Below are 19,654 nucleotides of genomic sequence, written 5' to 3'. Positions count from 1 at the left end.
TAATTATCATAGTTTGACCTCAAATTTTGCGCTTCGAGAAAGCAATTCTAAACAAATACATTTTAGTTAGTCATGCAGCTGATTCTATATGTGTGTAGCCTTTGAAGTTTATTCTTTGGATCAAAATAGGTTTCCAAAGTTCCTCATACTTATATTTTTCTTCATATGGATGATCATCCAGTTCCTCATCAGAGGCAATCATGATTCTTCTAGAATGTCATCCATTTTCACACTGGTCAGGGCTATGGATGCATTGCAATAATGAAAAAATTGGAGCTCTGGCCAAAAATGTTATCCATCTTCTATCAAATTGGCTGATAAGCTGTAACATCTTGAAAAATACAGCAAATAAATATACTTGGAGGAACTTGGAAGAAGCAATCAAAATTGAATCGTATAAACCATGGATATAGTACCTAGAAGAAGAAATAAATCTTGCAAATAGCAAGCAAATGTTTGTTTCAAACACGACAGCAAGAAAGTTTTCTGGCAGTCAAAAGCAAATTCTTTACTATTTATCATGGGATACCAATTCCTTCTTGCAAAAGCTGCCACCCATGACCAAAACTTGACCTCAAAAGTATGTCAGTCAAAATCACAACAACAAAAAGTTATGGAGAGTACTGAAGAAAATATTTCTAGCCTACGAGTCATCCTCATCTTCCTCCTTTTAGTGCTTCTTGCCGCATGCTCCACATGTCTGGGTGTTGTTCCAGACATTGGTGACAATGCGGGAGTGTTGCTGTCTTTTAAGATGGGCTTGCACAAGCCCAATTCTCTACACAGCTAGGACCAAACCACTCCCTTGGCTTCATGGAAGGGCATGAAATGGAGTGGGACGGCTGCCACTAAGCTCCAACTTGCAAGCTTCGGCCTCAAAGGTGAGCTAAGCAGCAATCCCTTCTGATGTAACCTCAAATCACTCTACATCTTCAACCTCACTTCCAACAGCTTGACTGGAACTCCATTTTCTCCAAATGGTGCTCCAGTTGAAATGGAGATTTCTTTCCTGCCACCATCAAGGCCTCTCAGGATATTGATGCAATTTGATTTCTAGAGGATGCTCAAAGATTGAGCTTGTAGAAAGATAATGTGTACAAGCTTAAGTGGATTTCTAGTATTAACAAGGAATTCAATTGCTTTGGAAATAGCTGCGAGGACAAGTTGGAAATTTCATGGAGTAGGTGTCAATCTTTCAATCTACTATCTAATTATTTGTTTTGCATTTCTCTCTCTCCCAACTTTTTAGTGCCTTTTCCATGTCCTTAGATTTCTAATATTTCTTCCTCATTTGTAATATTTCTTTTTTCAAACATGTCAATCATTTCTTCTTCTTTAATGTTCAAAGAAGAATTGCTTCTCACTTCTTATTAACTTGTAAATAACTTATAAATTGCTAATTAAAGTTAAGTTAACTTGTTTATTAACTTGTTGAGAAGCAATTTATGCTAGTTATTAATAATTTGTTTGAACTAGTATAGCAACAAGTTGTATTAACTAATTATCTTCATTATCTTCTTTAATGTTAATGTTAAGAATTCAAAATAATTTTTTTTTCCTCGTTGAAAGGGCCCTACTTATTTAAGGTGATACTTGATTTAGGAATCAAGTAGGGCCCTTAAAATAACCGACTTACAAGTAGGGCCCTTTCAGATAGAGAATTTGAATTTATAATTACATAATAATGGTAGGATAAAGGCACAGTTATTGATAATTTTTATCTGCAATAAATCTTTTCTAAAATTAAGCTAAACGAATCATACGATAAGTCAACGAATCAGTTATGTTGTCAAAGACCATATACATTGCATTAGTCAAATCTAGCTAGCAATTTTGTGGTAAAATGGACTGTATAGGAGAACGTCAGAAAAAAGAAAAAAGTCTTATGAAATTTGAGTTTGGGGAAAAAAGTTGTGAAGAGCACAGCCTCAACAGTAAGGAGGTCAGTAAATTTGGATATTTTTATTCCAAAAACTTAGTTAATTCTTTAAGAAAATATTGAATGTGCCAGGAGACATGGTTTTTAGCTTGGCTAGGCCCTTGAACAAGCACAGAGCAGCGCTAGTGCCCTAGCAAAGACATTGCAAACCTCTTGAAAAACACTCTAGGCCACAGCAAAGCATTCAAGATGGCTGGCAGGAATGTCAAAAGCACCTCTTTGCTACAAAAAGAAACCTTGCTTCTCCTCCATTGTCATCTTCCTTCTGAAAGTAAAGAGGCAAGAACAACTAAAATCAATTGTTTTGTCTCACACATCTGGAGGGAAAATCCCTTCCAAAATCTCTTGCTTTTGGCAAGGAAAGCTCTAGTAGCAGCAACATCATCACCACCACCACCCAAGAAACACCATTGACCTAGCCTCCATAAGCTCATGTTTTCAGCCTTTCGGCTCAAATCCATCTCCAAAACATTCCACTTGAAAGGCATGTTGATGATTAGTTTTCCAAAGGTGCAAATCCTCCCTGCATAAATGCAGTGCAAGCCATGGTCCTCACAGTTTTTCTCCTTCTCCTGGCTCTCTAGTTCCACCATAGACCAAGCCATTAACTACAAATCCATGCTATATGTTTGGTCAATTGCTTGGTGATAGAGTTTCCACCCCTTTTTAATAGAAAATTAAACATTATTTGATAACTTATATAGCTTTGCCTAAAAAATGTTGTATTTGTTTATGATATTGTATTTCTAGGGTTAAAAACTGAATTGCCTTTTTTCATTTTTTATTTATACTGTAAATTATTAGAATAATGACATTTTAAGTATAAACTATTTCCATTTTAAATAGTGTATTAGTTAAAATTTTAATCCAAAATAATATCACTTCTGATAGAATGCAAGTTAAAAGGCTAAAGAATTTATAATAATTATATATTAAAAGAAAAACTTATAAATTTTTCTTGGTAGGGGACTTTGGCTAAGGCCACTAATCTTGGGAGCTGGTGTCTGGCTGCTTGAGTGCTGCAACTGTCTGATGCCAGGAGCCCCAAGACTTTTGAGGTGCTTGATCAATAAAATTGATTCAAACTAAAAAATTCTTATGCTGAATCTTTCAGAAGTGGGACATAAACATAAGAGAGAAGAGAAAGAGAGAGGAAGAGAGATCTTGTCACTTTTCTCTTTGGCTTTTTATCTCCTTACAAAAGTTGTGTAGCACAAATTTTTGCTTTGTCAGAATATTGGATAATGTCTACTGTCTTGGTTGGCTTCTACCACTCCTCACATGCATGGCTCCCTCTTTTTCCCCTCTTCCTTATTTTCATTCACTAAAAATTTGCCTCCTTCTAGTTTTGACTTTGGATTAATACCTAAACACTGGTGAAAAAAGCTAGTGAAAATATTTATTGGCTATCCATCAGGTAGCATTGAAGCACATTCCAAAAAAAAAGAATGCCAACTGATTCGCTTGGAGTGCATGTCTTGGCACCAACAACAAATACAACATACAACATAGACACCATGCAAAGATTCTAATCTTTGTAATATGGATTCACATTAATAAGAGATGATAAGACACCAAGAATAGGAACAATTGTGTAATCACATCCCATAGAGGGCTAGCGATGGCAATACACTAAAGATGAGTGTAGTAGGAATATAATCATGCCCCACCATCACAAAAAGTTTAATATAAAGAAGATAGGCATAACTTTATTTCATTTAAGTTTCCTTCTTTTGCTTTGCCTAGGAAAGTACACAAGATTTTTACCAATTTTGTGGTATCCTGATTTTTCTCATAGGTTTATCCTTGGTTTACTATCCCTATACGTGCACCCATTTACTTGTGCTTACACATAGTAGTAGAATTGTGCCAATAAAGCAACCAAATGAGTACTCAGTATAATATATGATAAAATGGACTAGAAGAAAATATGTATTCCTCGGCTTAATCTCGTTCTTAAAGCAACACGTCCAGTGACTTTGCAAAAGAAATGCTCCTGAAGCTGAAGTTCTGAGTTTCACTGCCAGTTCTCCAAATGCCATGTCGGCCTTCAAAAGAATTCAGGAAGAATTTCTGGGCGGGCATCTGTGAGCACACCATTTCCTTCTTCTATCGCCCCACCTTGATCACCATCCTCCAGTGCCGTGAAAGACGAGCCAGGGTCACACGCGGCCTACCACGCCCCAGTGCTCCGACCAAGGGAGCGACTTCTTCGAGGCTTTCGTGGATGGAGAGCTCTACGATTTCGGCGGCTTCGAGCAGCACGATCCAAGGTTTGAGCTTCTCAGCCCGACCGGGATCTATAAGACTTCTGGAGACGTCACGGAGGTGCCATTGGTCACTGCCCAAGTCACTCGCTTCCAGTGTGGAGGATCCAGTCTCGTTCTTGGAGTCCATCACAATGTGGGCGATGAATTCTCGGCCAGCTCCTTCTTGACGGCCTGGTCGCTCGTCTCGCGAGGAGAAGGAGAGGAGTTTCTAGCACCATGCTTTGATCACTCGCTCATGGATGCCAAAACTCTCCGCAAAGTCGATGATCCGGCAAAACTCTTCAACCACGTCGAGTACCAGACCCAGCGTCCAAACGTTCCGGCCACATTCCCAGAGCTCAAAGCTTGCATGTTTAAGTTCCCCACCTGGGCGATCGAGACATTGCGATCTTTCTGCGGACCTGGAACCATCAAGTTCGAAGCTCTGCTCACGTCTGGAAGTCCGTCACCAAGGCTAGGAATCTCGAGCCGCACGAAGAAACCAAGCTGGGGATGGCTGTGGATGGACGAACTCGATTCACCCCACCTCTTCCAGAGAAATACTTTGGAAACGTGATCTTCTAAGCCACGCACCGCATCACCGACGAGTACATGCGATCGGCGCTTCACTGGCTCGAGCAGCAGCCAAGTCCTCTGGGAGTCTTCCCCAGTTTTTGCGATGCTAGAACCGACTTGGCATTGACGAGCTGGTCGAGGTTTCCTGTGGATTTTGGTGGTGGCAAGCAGGTCTTTGTTGGATTGCCGGTGGCTGCTTTCACAGGGCTTGTGATATTTCTGCCGTGGCTGGACGATCAAACGATAGTTGTCCTCATTGGTTTGTATGCCGAGCATATGAGGAATTTGCTTGCGGATCCAGAGTTTTGTACATAACGGTTCAAACTAAAATTAATGAGGTTACCTATTTTTCCCTATGATTAAAATTAAAATAGAAAGAAAGGTGAAATCATGCTAGATGAAACACTTTAATATTTAAATGTAGTGGCTAAATTTAAAATCAATATTTATACTTGACAATATATTAGCAAGGTCACATGAGATCGTCATAGGTATAGGGAAATCCCCAATAGGAATAATCATATCACCTTGGGAGAGAAGTTGAGATTCCCGGGCTGTTATATCATACATGATCGATCGAGGGGAGACAGTCAGCGGGCATTTGCTGTACACGGATTTTCGATTGACGCGGCCAAACTTGAGAATGTTCAACTTTTCTTTAATTTTCGATCCAGGAGTGATCGAGAAATAGCCACGATACGACATGGATGAACAAAGCAGTGACGGGATACCCATTTGGCGACCAGCGCAGCCATGGATTCCAGGATTGAAGAGTGCAAGGATGACATTTGCCATTGGGAGAAGCAGCTGAGGCTGGTGCAAAAGAGGCTGGACAAGAGGAGCGGTGAGATTTACCAGGTTCTGGGCATGTACTTTGTTTTTGAGGGTGTGGTCCTCAACATTGTGGCACAGCTCTCGTCCAAGAATTCATGCCGAAACTGGTGGATTCCAATGGTTGTCTCACTAATCACCTCTGCGGTGACATTGGTGTCTCTGGCTGTGAAGCAAAACGATTGCATTAAGCTGATGAGAAAGCTGAAAAAGCGGCAGTACATCATCAATCACTATGAGGCCGAGTTGGAGGACCTGAAGAGGAATATAGGTCCAAGAAGGCCAAGGACAAGCATTTGCTATGACAATCCTCCAAACAGGTGCATGCTCACTATTCTTCAAGAGTTTCTTCTCCCCTCGATGCAAATGCCAAAACGTCCAACACATTCAGAGCGGGCAGTGTTCCAGTACTACATTACAGATGGTGTCCTCATTGGCTTTGGAATATTTGTGTCTGCAGTCCCCAAAAGATTCATGTGTTAAAAGTATATTCTCGCCATATTTCCAATGCCAACACCAAGTCCAGCGCCTTAAAGTTTGGATTTCCTGGATTATGCAAGTTGAACGAAATTCTTTGATCTTTTCTTAGTGTTGAAACTGTCAAGTTTAAATATTGTAATAGTTACGTTGACATTACTAAAAATTGTAGCTTTTGGACTTCTATTTTGTCGGATGACAGACGGGTTTCGAAGAAGATTCGTGCAACGTGTGATCCATATGCATTCCAGAATTCAGAAAAATTTCACAAGATGGCAGAAGCACCAGCGCCAATGAAAATCAGAAGAAATATCTTCAAGGAATACAGGGAAGGGATTAGACACTGGGAGAAGCAGCAAAAGCTGGTGCAGAAAAGGCTGGACAGTGCTATAAATCAGATCTACCAAGTGTTGGGCATGTACTTCGTGTTTGTCGGTATGGTTCTTAACATGGTCGCTCACCTCGCCTCCATGACGAATTCCAGCACAAAATGGTGGATTCCATCGTCCGTGTCGCTCACCACCTCAGCCGCAGCTTTGGCATCACTGATCTTGAAGCAGAATTACTGCATCAAGATGATGAGAAAGTTGAAAAAACGAGAGTACATTGTCCACTGTTACCAAGCTTTAGTGGAGGACATGAAGAGAAACCCAAGGAGATCGAGAAAGAACATATTCTATTGCAACCCTCCAAACAGATCCATTTCAAAAATTGCTCTCGAGTTCCTCTTGCAGAACTACATGAACAGGATACCAAGAAGTCCCACCAGGGAAGAATGGGCAGAATTTCAGTACTTCGTTTTGAATTGTGCTCTTGCCGCGTTTGGGGTTTGGGTGTCCTTAATCTCCATATGGCTCCTCACACACAACGACGCGATAAAAGTCTTCTGGGGGTGTTCCAGACAGTGGAGCGCGAGATCTCATGTGTAGATGATTAAAAGCATCAATCGTACTTACAAATTTTACAATATGTTGGATTGAAAGCATCACAAATTTGAGGTGCTTACTCTCTTCCGATAAATTATTTACAATACTGATATAGCCTTTCCTTTACAGAGAACCAGCAGAAGAAACTTCTCACTTTTGCGAACGATTTGTGTGATGAGCAATTTAATTTAAATCGTGTTATGCTAGCCCTCTTCTATGAGAATGAACCGCTCAGTTTCATCTTCCAGGACGATATAAGATCTAGCTGCTTGCACGTGAGGTTCCATTATAATATGAAGTCCAGTAGGACTTTCCCCTTTGATCCCAGAAGCTTTAAAAAGTATGGCAGTCCTGGTTCTTGGGCGATCGCTTTTCACCTTTAAACTTACAGACTGTGAGCTCATGGGCTGTATAATGCCCCTGAGTGTGCAAAACACCATGCCATAATCATTGTCACGGAGAAACAAAATTTTGTCAGTTTGGTTGACGATCAAAACTTTGGAAGCCGAAATTCCCATCGCTAAATCGCACTATGCTACACGAGAGATCAAAGAGCGAGAGAGTGATGTTACACCATAGCCCGTAAAAGCGAGAATGGGAAAGAAGAGCAGAACTCCTTTAACATTTTTTAAATACCAAAACAATCAAGCTTATCCAAATGGAATCTGATTTCTTCCAGAACTTCGGGAAGTTGACAATCTAGCTGGAAGATGACAATCTAGAATGTCGACATCTGCGGCACAGTGTCCAGGGTCACAATTTCACTGCGGTCCTTTACTTCCCTTGCAAGAAAAGTCAAGCAATCTTATAAATCTCTCCTGCATTGTGACCAAGAGACCCAAGTTTCCAAATGAAGATCACTTCAAGGACTAGATATGCGATCAAGCTCCCAGCCCCATCTCCAGGAGGAATCCACCTCCTCTCCAACATCGATCAAATCGTCCCAAGGTACTACACGCAATTCCTTCTTTTCTTTCCCACTACCACCAGAGAGCTTTCCACCGACAATCTCAAGGCGTCACTCTCCACCACGTTGGCCACCTTCTATCCTCTAGCCGGCCGCTACGCTGTTCTTCCCAACAATGCCCTCCAGCTCGAGTGCTCCGACCAAGGGAGCGACTTCTTCGAGGCTTTCGTGGATGGAGAGCTCGACGATTTCGGCGGCTTCGAGCAGCACGATCCAAGGTTTGAGCTTCTCAGCCCGACCGGGATCTACAAGACTTCTGGAGACATCACGGAGGCGCCATTGGTCACTGCCCAAGTCACTCGCTTCCAGTGTGGAGGATCCAGTCTCGTTCTTGGAGTCCATCACAATGTGGGCGATGGATTCTCGGCCAGCTCCTTCTTGACGGCCTGGTCGCTCGTCTCGCGAGGAGAAGGAGAGGAGTTTCTAGCACCATGCTTTGATCACTCGCTCATGGATGCCAAAACTCTCCGCAAAGTCGATGATCCGGCAAAACTCTTCAACCACGTCGAGTACCAGACCCAGCATCCAAACGTTCCGGCCACATTCCCAGAGCTCAAAGCTTGCATGTTTAAGTTCCCCACCTGGGCGATCGAGGCATTGCGATCTTTCTGCGATCCTGGAACCACCAAGTTCGAAGCTCTCGCGGCTCACGTCTGGAAGTCCGTCACCAAGGCTAGGAATCTCGAGCCGCACGAAGAAACCAAGCTGGGGATGGCTGTGGATGGACGAACTCGATTCACCCCACCTCTTCCAGAGAAATACTTTGGAAACGTGATCTTCTACGCTTGCACTGCTTCGTCGAGCCAGAAACTCGTGGAGAATCCAGTGCGTTACGCTGCGAGTCTCGTGCATGAAGCCACGCACCGCATCACCGACGAGTACATGCGATCGGCGCTTCACTGGCTCGAGCAGCAGCCAAGTCCTCTGGGAGTCTTCCCCAGTTTTTGCGATGCTAGAACCGACTTGGCATTGACGAGCTGGTCGAGGTTTCCTCTGTACGATGTGGATTTTGGTGGTGGCAAGCCGGTCTTTGTTGGATTGCCGGTGGCGGCTTTCACGGGGCTTGTGATATTTCTGCCGCGGCTGGACGATCAAACGATGGTTGTCCTCGTTGGTTTGTATGCCGAGCATATGAGGAATTTGCTTGCGGATCCAGAGTTTTGTACATAACGGTTCAAAATAGAATTATGAAGTTACCAATTATTATTTTTCCCTATTTGTAATAATAATATTATGATATGTATTTAAGATTAAGAAATGACCAGATTAAGATTTCACGTGAAAGCATATTGTTTTAGATTGAAATTATCAATTATTATTTTTCCCTATTTGTAATAATAATATTATGATATGTATTTAAGATTAAGCAATGACCAGATTGAAATTTCACGTGAAAGAATATTGTTTTAGATTGAAATTACCAATTAATATTTTTCCCTATCTGTAATAATAATATTATGATATGTAATTAAGATTAAGATGACCAGATTGAAATTTCACGTGAAAACATATTGTTTTAGATCTTGATATCCCAACTAAAACGATAACGTTGAAATTTGATAATGCTATAAGCCCTAAAAACAGGGGCTCTGTTTTAAGAATTAGGGCTCGTCAGTTTAAAAGAAAACAAGGCGCCAAAAGCCAAACGATTCGATTCGATTCATTCGTGGATCCCTTTGAAATCAACCCTCTACCAACGGACGCGGACGACATGTGGAGGTTTGCTGATCACACACAACACTACATCCATTAAAAACCATTGAAGTTTTTTAGGTATTGTTTCTTTGTTGAGCTAGGCTGGCTAATCCATCTCAAGTCTCCAATCTACTTGGAGATTGGGGAGAAAATATAAAGCGATTCTAGACACCACAATCGGAAGAGGAATCGATCCCATTCCCAACCCAATCTCCAAAATCCCATCCCACCCATAAAATATGAAAGATGGGTTCCAACTAGACATGATTCTCTCACAGCACACATAAATAAAAACACTAAAAAATGACATACTTTAAACAGTTTGATCGCACTTAAACTGCTGACACATCACTGTAAATCTAGAGGAATCTCCCCTTCATTCCCATCACCACGAATTGGGAATCTCTTCCTTTTTTACCCCCTCCTCGGGAATTTTTTCGCGGGGAATATCCAATGGCTGGGCGACTCGTAGCCCACTTGCGACTTCTAGTGCGGTGGGCGGAAACTAGAAAGAATTAAATTATATGGTAAAATATTAATAGAAGTTACGGCCCAAGGTTTACCACCTTTATAGTATTGCGTCGCACGAAAGGTTGTAAACAAGATCGAGAAAGACGCAAAAAATTAGTCCCACCAAACTTGAAAGTTTGCACATGAACATGTGAGCTGTTCCCATATAATATAAGTGGCGGGGATTAAATTAAAGCGGCGATCGGGGGTTCGATTCCCCAGGAGTGCCCTAAAAACCCGACGGCGGCGACGGCCGTACGAAAGTGGTCACAATCTCTGGCCATTACTGATTTTTCCCCTTGGCACAGCGCGCAGGAGCACAGGAGGAGAAGCGCGAGTGCCTGTGCGATGTAGATGCTGCTCGTCGCGTCTCCGCCAGGGCGGCCAGGATCGAGAGAGAGGGAGAGAGAGAGCTAGGCGCTGGATCAATCTGCTCGCCGGGGCAGGGTTTCCATCCTTTCTTTTTCGTCATTCCAATCGCATCCCTGGAGGGCCGCCTTTTTGCGCCGGGAGTGATTCGCAGGGCAGGATCGTCGCTGGGGCGGCGCTAGCATCCGATATTTCGGGGGCGCAATCGCGAATTTTCTCGGGGACCGACATTCTCTAGGTAGGGAGTGGATGGATTCTAGGAGCTCGCGGGCGGTGGGGGGGATGGCATCGGGAGCTCTGGCAGAGTTTCTTGCGCGCGTTTTGTGCTAGATGCTGGAGGCCAGCAAGAGAATGAGGATGACTTCGGGCGATCTAGGACAAAGTGGCTACATCAGTAGCCCGAATCTTAGCACAGTGAGCACGGATGGTTCCAAGGATCAGTTTCCTGTTGGTATGAGGGTTTTGGTGGTTGACGACGATCAAACCACGCTCACGATTCTTGAGGCGATGCTTCGCCGCTGTCGCTACAACGGTAAGTGCAAATCTCATCTAGCTACCTTTTTTTTCTTCTTTTTTTCCGTTCCAAGGATGAATTTGTGAATTCTGGGTGGCTTGTTTCTTTTGTTCTTTGCAGTGACGACGTGTGGCAAGGCGACTACGGCGCTAGCACTGCTGCGAGAGCATAAGAACGACTTTGATCTGGTTATAAGCGATGTCTACATGCCAGACATGGATGGTTTCAAGCTGCTCGAGCTCGTGGGTCTAGAGATGGATCTTCCAGTCATCAGTAAGTTTGGTTTTCTTGTTTTCTAGCTTGAGCTTTCTTTGTCCATCGCAGTGATGTCCACCGATGGAGACTATAACAACGTGATGAAAGGGATCACTCATGGTGCTTGCGACTACTTGCTCAAGCCGGTTAGAATGGAGGAGTTGCGTAACATATGGCAACACCTAGTGCGGAAGAGAAAGAATGAGGCGAGGGAGACTGAGACCTTAACTCCGGCCGAGGCTGATAAACTCAAGGGCGGAGGAGGGGATGACGTTGAGCACTTGTCGTCGGCGTGTTCGAAGAAACGAAAAGATGTGAAGGAGGAGGACGAAGGTGTTGATCATGATAGCGAAGACCCTTCGTCTTTGAAGAAACCACGGGTTGTTTGGTCAGTGGAGCTTCACCAGCAGTTCGTGAACGCTGTCAACAAGCTCAACATTGATAGTAAGCTCAAGCTTTTTCATTTCGAACTGTCTTCTAACGTTGCTGTGTCTCTCGTTTCGCAGAGGCCGTTCCTAAAAAGATCTTGGAGCTTATGGACGTTCCTGGCCTTACCAGGGAAAACGTTGCAAGTCATTTACAGGTATGGTGTCTTCCTGGTTATAGATTCTACAATCTCTTTTCTTCTGTTTCTTTTCCCAGAAGTACCGGCTGTACCTGAAAAGGATCAGCGCTCAGCAACCGCAAAACTCAGCAGGTTTCTCGTTTGGTGGTGCCGATGGTCCTGTTGAAGGGCGGGGCCACGGCTCATTTTCATTGCAAGCGGTCCCGGCAGTTCAGCAAGGAGTAATTGGTAGGATAGGCACGACAAACAATTTGCCAGCGTCAACCGCACTCGATCAGTCTGGTCTTCTTCAGCTCTCCGGCGGCGGACCGGTGTTTAGACCAAACATGACACCGCCAGTTTTCGGGTCCCAGAACTCGTACTTCCCGGCTTTCTCAGGTGGATATCAGATAGAACAGCAGGCTCCGCAGGTACCTCTGTATGGACTAAACCCGATCCAACAACAGGTTCCTGCAAATGCCTCGCCAAAGCTACCGGGTATGACCAACCTGGGACTAACTGGGACTTTTTGTCCGAATCAAAACGGTTCTTCGAATCCTCTCGTGGTACAGCTACTTCAACACCAAAGGCAGCAGCAACAGCAGCAGCCACCGATAGGAATTCCAGGGCCGGGCTTGGGACAACAGCAACGTACAGTCTTGAGCGAGATAAACCTGGGAGTCAACACGGGGTTAAACGACGAGGTTGGCTACACTGGGCTAAACGCAGCGGTGATGAGGAGCTCGGGTGCCATGGAAAACAAGAACGGAGGCTTACTGGGTGTAGTGGAAAGCAACTTCTCTCCAGCGAGCCTGGGCGGTATTCCTCCACTTCCACCCGTCGCCCCCGCCCCCATGGTTTCGTTCGACGCGGCAGAGGTTGCGGCTGTCAAGGGATTGAACCCAGGAGCAGTGGTTTCTTCAGCCGGCTTTGGAATGCCGGTGTATAACCAGAACCGGAGGCCTCAAGAGTGGGCGGGTACGCAGGAACAGCAACGACTGGAAGCTTGCAGCCCGGTGATGAGCCCCCCGAGCTACAATCACTCGGTCGGGAGCCACACTAACAATTACAACGCGGTGGCGGCCGGGCAAGACGTTCATCAGCAACACAAGAAGTTACTGGAGGACGAGATCATTGTGAATCCAGGCACCGTGCGGAGCTTGCGAGAGAGCAGCGAGAAATCAACCGCGGAGAGCTCCTTCAAGCCCAAGGTGGAAACCATATCGGACTCGTTGATAAGTGCTAAGATAGGCTTCCAGATTGATCAGCAACAGCAAGCTCCAGCTGCGGATGATCTTCTCAGCTTTTACTTGAAGCAGGTTTGAGTTCTTCTCTTTCGTTTCTTCCTGTTTGCTGACACGTTTGATTCCTCTTTCCAGCAACAACAGGAAGATATGAGCTTTGTGGACAACGATTTGGCATTCGATGGTTATGTAGCTGATAATCTGTATGTAAAGTGACCACTCTCCACTCCCACGCCCTCTTCCATTTTTATTTTTATTTTTTTCTACAGTTTTCCTTCTAGGAATTTGAGCTCCGAGTTATTCCTGTGCAGGGAGCTGCGATAGAAATCCAGAAAAGATCCTTGTTTTGCTCTTGGCTCTTCATTTTATAACTTTTTTCTTCTTAATTGTCTTACTTTTGCTCTGTTTCCAAGTGAGGAAGTGTACCATAAATCTCTTGTGCTCATGTAGATCAATTCCATTTATTTTAACTTTAAAAATAAGATAAAAAATAGTTATCTATGATTTATTCTCACAGTTCATCTCAAATAGTTTTGTGTGGTTCTAGGGAACAAGAGATAAGGCATGGATCTATCAGTGCTTGTAATGCCTGTTCTTGGCATTGTTGCTACTGCCGCACTAACATTTTATGGAGTGAGCTTCATGGAGATGAACAAGGTAGGCGGTGGAATGATCTTTTCTTGAACGATTTTGTGTTGCGCTGTAGAAATCCATGGATCTATTGGAGGAAAGATACCCCGAAGAAGAAGAAGAAGGCGCAATTGGGAGAAAAAAGCGAAGCAAGCGAAAGAAAAAACCAAACTAGAATGGCCACACTTCTAGCTAGAACTTTCTTTTGTGATCGTTCGAAGTCGTTGTAGTATAGTGGTAAGTATTTCCGCCTGTCACGCGGACGACCCGGGTTCGATCCCCGGCAACGGCGACCCTTTTTTATTTAATATTTTTTTGATCAAACTAACTCGTTGATTTAGCAAGGAGCACCTTTCCACACGGTTGCGTTGCATGGTGGCCTTCCTGATATACATGCTGGCCTCGAACAATAGTAGCGATCACTCGTCCATATAACGTTTGTCCCGCATATGGTGTGAGCTGGAGAAAAACCAAATGACATAAATTCGTGGAAAGCAATCACTTACCTTGTGCTTGTGGAAAATGGTGTAGTTTTCATCAATTACGAAGGAGCTCTCCGGGTCCCATACTACGATGTCGGCATCCTTCCCTGGTTCTAAAGATCCCTGTGCAATCACGAAGGTTGAATAGAAATCCTATACGAGACGAGAGTACCTTGGAGGAGTAAATGTTTGCAAGTTTCGCTGGACCTCGGCTCCACAGATTTGAGAGCTTCTCCAGCGTCAGTCCGTGAGGTATTCCGGCGGTCCAAGTCGCTGGAAGCACAAACTGAGTTTAAGCCGTCAGTCAGAAACTAAATTTGAGTAGAAAACTATATAACCTGAAGCGAAGAAATTCCGCCCCAAGCTCTCATGAAGTCACCTTCTTCCGGTAACTTCATGTCACTGGGAGACGGAGAGTGATCCGAGCTGAGTAGATCGAAAAAGTCATCCTGGAAAGAGAAGAGAGTTCAAGGCTAGAAGTTTGGAAAAACTAAAAGCGAGAAACAACTCACATTCACAGCACTCCAAAGTTTCTTTCGGTTGAGCTCGCTCCGAATGGGAGGGGCGCACTTGTAGCGAGTATCACCATCGCCTATGTTGTCCGACGAGAATGCCAGGTAGTGAGTGCATGTTTCTACCGACACATTCAAGCCTTGAGCTTTGGCTTTCTGCCGAAACATATGTCAATGAAATGAAACCCAGAAAGCTTTGGTCACCTTGATCATTTGAATGGATTCGTCGGCATCAGATAAATGGACAATATGGACACGAGCACCTTCAGCTTTTCCTCCAGGAGCTGTATCTTTTGCAACATCTAGTAGCTCTCGTATAGCTTCCTGTTCCCTTGAACAACAAAGCAAACACATTTAAAACACTCAGTGACTTAAAAAGCTGCTTAAAACATGTACCACGAATTTGGTCTTGACTCGAGATGTGTTGAATACAGCCTGGGGTCTTTGTCCACTTGAGAGGATTTAACCCCGGGTTGTTCTTTTTCTGCATGGACGAGCAACGGACGACCATACTTTGCTAACACGGGCAACGCCGCCTGCATTGAGTTTTCAGTTTGAAAGCCAATACCTCTTGAAAAAAGACCTGTATGTGCTGACCCGTGGTCATGGGGAAGTCGTTTATTCCTGATGGACACATAAAAGACTGCGTAAAAATCATCGGAGCCTTGAGAAACATTTTCATATGTACGAGCAGCGGCTAATACCTTGAGGCCCAAAGCTCCAGTATCAAGAAGTTCGTCCAAGATTGTTAGATTGGCAGCATTCTCAGGAACAAGGCCTCCCCAAAATCCTAAAGGTGATCAAGCGAAAGTTGGAGAAAAAAGAAGAAAGAAAGATATCCTCACCAACATCGACCATAAGTTTCTCTGCTGCGCTTGCAAGCTGATCAAACAAAGTTCATCGACCAAAGTTCGAGAACAAGAAAACGAAGAAGGAAAAGTACCTTTAACTTGAGAAGCTCGCTTGACGTAGTGGTCGGGAAACTGTTCAAAGGCATGTCAACGAGAGAAGTCACTCCACCTAAGAAAACAAAGTTTCTACAACACTACATAAAACGATTTCACTTGCTTTCTAGTTTCAGATTCTTACCCGCTGCGGCAGCCATAGTTCCTGTAACAAATCCTTCCCATTCTTCTCTTCCTGGCTCGTTTAGATGAACATGACTGCCTTTGAAAGAAGGAAAAACCATGAGCTCCGCAGAAGAAAAGATGGAAACTTCGTTCTTACGCATCAATGAGACCCGGCATGACGACCGCATTTCCATAATCCATCACAGGCACGCCGTTTATCTCCTTGGATGGCGCCTCTTGCCGCTCGAGAATCGATACCACTTTGCCATTGTCAATCTCCACTACACAAGCAAAACCACTATAGCGCACTAGCTCAAAATCCTTCCAATATTACCAGAAGCGGAGATTATCCCCGCGGGAGTGATCACGCGCTTGCTGAACAGGAAGAAGTGATCGATCGGGAGAAGGCTGCATCGATCGAGAGCCTAAGATCGAAAAAGAGAAGATTCAACCCCCGTGATCATCCTAACGATCGGCGAGCCCCGAGCGATCAAAAATCGAGTACCTGATTCGCTCCAGCGATCGCGAAGAGGAGAATCGCCAGAGAAACAAACGCGAGCCCCGCCTTCATTGTCGCCATTGCCCAAGGTTTTCCACGTGGTTTTAAATTAAGGACAATCCTAGAGATATTCTGTCAGTTAGAGATTCTGGCGGAATGTTCGATTTCAAAGAGGAGAATATGCGGTTAGGGTTTTAGGAGAGATGCAACAACTGGAAGAGCTTGTGTCGCGCGCCTCGCCTTCCGCCGATCCATTTCCCGGCGCGCTGTCGTGCCAGGCTCGATCGCCGCTGGTCGATCGGGCGCTGGGAATGATGGGATTTACTGCCGCCGTTGTAAGTTTGCCTGTGATTCTTGCAATGCGGTAATGGATCCATTCCTCGCAGCTCTATCCAAGAACGACGGCATTCTCCATCGAAGCGCTGGTGTCCATTCTCTCATCGGCAAAATTCCACGGCGATTCTCGGCCCGGCTGCGTGGGACAGGGGATTCCAGAGATGGACAGATGCCAGGGCAAGAATCTCGACGATAATCTCGCTGTATCGCAAGAGCGAGTGGAATATGGATCCTGCATTTCCATGTCGTGCCTGGAGAAGCTCGCCGAGACTTGCAAAGGATTCGTCAGGAATGGACAAGGTATGCCAGCTTCCTATGGAATCGTTCGTGTTCTTCGTGTTCTTATAAGCTTCTTTCCTTCTCTCTCAGGTGACCAAGCTCTTCCTCTCATCGAGGCCGTGCTCAAGGTGGCCACGGACATTCCTCGCTGCAAGCTCAAGACACCATCGTCGTGCATGCTCTACGTAAAAAATCCCGGATCGTCCAGCGACGCTGCCACTGGAAGAATCATCGAGCTACTGGACATCCTCCGCGAGGAAAACCTCTACTCCAAGCTCGCTCCATCCTCCAGGTCAGTCCATTCCAACTTTCCAAGTAAGCTGGATTGACACCATCGCTCCTCCCAGATTGCAAGCCTGGCGATTGGATCCAAAGCAGCTCAAACAAGATCTCTCCGACTTCGTCCACGCCGCAGTGGAACAACCGGGTCTAGATCTCGCGGAGGAGCTCTTCCAGCGACAAGACTGGAAAGCTCTCGTCTTGGGCTTGGCCGATTCGCCGCTAAAGTTCCTGGAAGCCGATCGCCTGCTCGAGAAGTGGTCAAGCGTATCAAAGTAAGTATGAAATCTCTCCTCCGATTTTCTCGAGTGATCGTCGTCCAGTGTGAGTGGAAGAATGCGCTGATCGTGACTTTCTTTTCCCAGCTTGAGACGTGTCCGCGAGGCGCTCGAGAATTTCCGAGAGGCCAAAGCTCAAACAAACTCTTGGAAGATGCCGGTGGATATTCGCCCCTCATCCTCCTCGTAGGGTTAGGGTTTTCTCTGGCGGTGGGCAGTGTGGCGTCCAGCAGCGGAGCGCGGTCGAGCGGTAAGACGCGTATTCTCGATTCCATTCTCTGATCCATCGCTCCTCTCTCCTTGCCAGGGATGGCGGACGGCGCTGAGACCGACAAGAACATCGAGATATGGAAGATCAAGAAGCTGATCAAGGCGCTGGAATCCGCGAGGGGCAACGGCACCAGCATGATCTCGCTCATCATGCCGCCGCGCGACCAGGTCAATCGCGTCCAGAAGATGCTTGGCGACGAATTCGGCACGGCCTCCAACATCAAGAACCGCGTGAATCGCCAGTCGGTGCTCGGCGCCATCACCTCCGCCCAGCAGCGCCTCAAGCTCTACAACAAGGTGCCGCCCAATGGCCTGGTGCTCTACACGGGCACCATCGTCACCGAGGACGGCAAGGAGAAGAAGGTGACCATCGACTTCGAGCCTTTCAAGCCCATCAACGCGTCGCTCTACCTCTGCGACAACAAGTTCCACACCGAGGCGCTCAACGAGCTCCTGGAGTCCGACGAGAAGTTCGGCTTCATCATCATGGATGGAAACGGGACCCTCTTTGGCACGCTCAGCGGCAACACTCGCGAGGTTCTCCACAAGTTCACGGTGGATCTGCCCAAGAAGCACGGCCGTGGAGGGCAGTCGGCGCTGCGTTTCGCGAGGCTCCGGATGGAGAAGAGGCACAACTACGTGAGGAAGACCGCGGAGCTAGCGACGCAGTTCTTCGTCAACCCGGTGACGAGCCAGCCCAACGTTGCCGGGCTCATCCTCGCGGGGTCGGCGGACTTCAAGACGGAGCTCGGGCAGTCGGACATGTTTGATCCACGGCTCCAGACCAAGGTGCTCAACGTGGTGGACGTTTCCTACGGCGGGGAGAATGGGTTCAACCAGGCGATCGAGCTCTCGGCCGAGATCCTGTCCAACGTCAAGTTCATCCAGGAGAAGCGGCTGATTGGCAAGTACTTTGAGGAGATCAGCCAGGACACGGGCAAGTACGTGTTTGGCATCGATGACACGCTCAAGGCGCTGGAGATGGGGGCGGTGGAGACGCTCATCGTGTGGGAGGCGCTGGAGGTGACGCGCTACACGCTCAAGCACTCGGTGAGCGGGGAGATCATCATCAAGCACCTGAGCAAGGAGCACGAGTCGGACCAGTCGCACTTCCGGGACCCGGAGACGCAGGCGGAGCTGGAGGTGCAGGACAAGATCGCGCTGCTCGAGTGGTTTGCGAACGAGTACCGGCGGTTTGGGTGCACGCTCGAGTTCATCACCAACAAGTCCCAGGAGGGGTCGCAGTTTTGCCGGGGCTTTGGAGGGATCGGAGGGATCTTGCGCTACCAGCTGGACATGAGGACCTTCGATGAGATCTCCGACGACGAGGGCGTGTACGACGACTCGGACTAGGAATTTGTCTCCGCTCGGCTTCACGGCAGTACGCCAAACTCTGCATCGTCGACAACACTCATCCAGGTATGCGAGCGCGAGAGATTGATTTTTTGATGTTGTCCTCTTCCTTGCAGGATGGATTTGGTTGCGGGAACGTAATAACCATGTGAATTGGAGCTTCTAAAAATCAAGCAGTCTAGACTGAAGAAGGAAGCTAACAGGTTTCTAGTTTCATCGTTGTTTCGTGATTTTCTTTCACCTTGTTTTGTGTAATCGTATGTGTGGCCATCAAATGAAATAGTCGTAACTTCAAATTGAGAACTGTTCCATTTCTTTCTTTAGGAATATCAAGCTTCCTGGTTGTATGGACTGTACTATAACTCAGGCTTGGATGAGTAGATGAGTTCACTAAGTATGGATCTATTTGATCATCGGTTCTACCCCTAACCGCTTGTGCATCTACCTAGAGATGCTTTTGTAATGATCCACGCACCGCTTTGAGCTTGTGTTAAACGGCAAACAGGAACCTTTCAAAAAGGCATTACATAAATACATACAAACAGCCAACATGGAAGAGGCATAAAGATT

The 19,654-nt window shown here is 45.9% G+C and overlaps 4 protein-coding genes and 1 non-coding gene across 7 annotated transcripts; 4 read left to right on the top strand and 1 right to left on the bottom strand.

The window, feature by feature from the left end:
* Positions 1 to 7,848: 7,848 nt before the first annotated feature.
* LOC9642643 (shikimate O-hydroxycinnamoyltransferase) lies at positions 7,849 to 9,176 on the top strand. The gene has a single exon (XM_002973686.2). The coding sequence runs from the start codon at positions 7,849 to 7,851 to the stop codon at positions 9,133 to 9,135; it is 1,287 nt and encodes a 428-aa protein (XP_002973732.1). The 3' UTR covers positions 9,136 to 9,176.
* Positions 9,177 to 10,398: 1,222 nt separating this feature from the next.
* Positions 10,399 to 13,600, top strand: LOC9642207 (two-component response regulator ARR1). 2 transcript variants are annotated; one of them, XM_024678613.1, is made up of 7 exons: positions 10,399 to 11,071; positions 11,174 to 11,326; positions 11,378 to 11,752; positions 11,815 to 11,891; positions 11,951 to 13,063; positions 13,112 to 13,171; positions 13,232 to 13,600. In XM_024678613.1, the coding sequence occupies exons 1-7, from the start codon at positions 10,870 to 10,872 to the stop codon at positions 13,310 to 13,312; spliced, it is 2,061 nt and encodes a 686-aa protein (XP_024534381.1). In that variant the 5' UTR covers positions 10,399 to 10,869; the 3' UTR covers positions 13,313 to 13,600. The 2 variants fall into 2 exon arrangements, with proteins under 2 accessions (XP_024534381.1, XP_024534380.1); XM_024678612.1 differs by having other exon boundaries at positions 11,951 to 13,171.
* LOC9642642 (allantoinase) lies at positions 13,587 to 16,377 on the bottom strand. Of its 2 annotated transcripts, XM_024678614.1 has the most exons (15): positions 16,296 to 16,377; positions 16,125 to 16,215; positions 15,948 to 16,071; positions 15,810 to 15,883; positions 15,664 to 15,740; positions 15,566 to 15,602; positions 15,425 to 15,510; positions 15,304 to 15,363; positions 15,117 to 15,256; positions 14,925 to 15,051; positions 14,721 to 14,876; positions 14,547 to 14,657; positions 14,381 to 14,494; positions 14,233 to 14,331; positions 13,587 to 14,185 (listed from the first exon to the last, which is right to left on the bottom strand). In XM_024678614.1, exons 1-15 carry the CDS (start codon positions 16,368 to 16,370, stop codon positions 14,051 to 14,053), a joined length of 1,506 nt encoding a protein of 501 aa, XP_024534382.1. In that variant the 5' UTR covers positions 16,371 to 16,377; the 3' UTR covers positions 13,587 to 14,050. The 2 variants fall into 2 exon arrangements, with proteins under 2 accessions (XP_024534382.1, XP_024534383.1); XM_024678615.1 differs by lacking the exon at positions 16,296 to 16,377 and having other exon boundaries at positions 15,948 to 16,066; positions 16,125 to 16,190.
* Positions 13,947 to 14,018, top strand: TRNAD-GUC. The gene has a single exon. It is a non-coding gene; the product is annotated as a tRNA-Asp (tRNA).
* Positions 16,378 to 17,618: 1,241 nt separating the features above from the next.
* Positions 17,619 to 19,387, top strand: LOC9642206 (eukaryotic peptide chain release factor subunit 1-3). The gene is made up of 3 exons (XM_002973684.2): positions 17,619 to 17,711; positions 17,769 to 19,150; positions 19,201 to 19,387. The coding sequence occupies exon 2, from the start codon at positions 17,771 to 17,773 to the stop codon at positions 19,082 to 19,084; it is 1,314 nt and encodes a 437-aa protein (XP_002973730.1). The 5' UTR covers positions 17,619 to 17,711; positions 17,769 to 17,770; the 3' UTR covers positions 19,085 to 19,150; positions 19,201 to 19,387.
* The last annotated feature ends 267 nt before the right edge of the window (positions 19,388 to 19,654 follow it).

This window comes from Selaginella moellendorffii, unplaced genomic scaffold (genome assembly GCF_000143415.4).
Source record: "Selaginella moellendorffii unplaced genomic scaffold, v1.0 SELMOscaffold_22, whole genome shotgun sequence".
Taxonomy (NCBI): Eukaryota; Viridiplantae; Streptophyta; class Lycopodiopsida; order Selaginellales; family Selaginellaceae; genus Selaginella; species Selaginella moellendorffii.
This window is presented reverse-complemented; position numbering and strand designations above follow the sequence as displayed.

What these genes read in the sequence shown, in the direction of transcription:
- LOC9642643 (XM_002973686.2), top strand. Translation starts at nt 7,849, where the DNA reads ATGAAGATCACTTCAAGGACTAGATATGCGATCAAGCTCCCAGCCCCA.
- LOC9642207 (XM_024678612.1), top strand. Translation starts at nt 10,870, where the DNA reads ATGCTGGAGGCCAGCAAGAGAATGAGGATGACTTCGGGCGATCTAGGA. An exon ending in ACGTTGCAAGTCATTTACAG is followed by an intron (nt 11,892 to 11,950) that starts GTATGGTGTCTT and finishes TTCTTTTCCCAG; the next exon opens with AAGTACCGGCTGTACCTGAA. An exon ending in TCAGCTTTTACTTGAAGCAG is followed by an intron (nt 13,172 to 13,231) that starts GTTTGAGTTCTT and finishes TCCTCTTTCCAG; the next exon opens with CAACAACAGGAAGATATGAG.
- LOC9642642 (XM_024678614.1), bottom strand. Translation starts at nt 16,370, where the DNA reads ATGGCGACAATGAAGGCGGGGCTCGCGTTTGTTTCTCTGGCGATTCTC. An exon ending in GGGGATAATCTCCGCTTCTG is followed by an intron (nt 16,072 to 16,124) that starts GTAATATTGGAA and finishes TTGCTTGTGTAG; the next exon opens with TGGAGATTGACAATGGCAAA. An exon ending in GAGTCAAGACCAAATTCGTG is followed by an intron (nt 15,052 to 15,116) that starts GTACATGTTTTA and finishes TTGTTGTTCAAG; the next exon opens with GGAACAGGAAGCTATACGAG.
- LOC9642206 (XM_002973684.2), top strand. Translation starts at nt 17,771, where the DNA reads ATGGCGGACGGCGCTGAGACCGACAAGAACATCGAGATATGGAAGATC.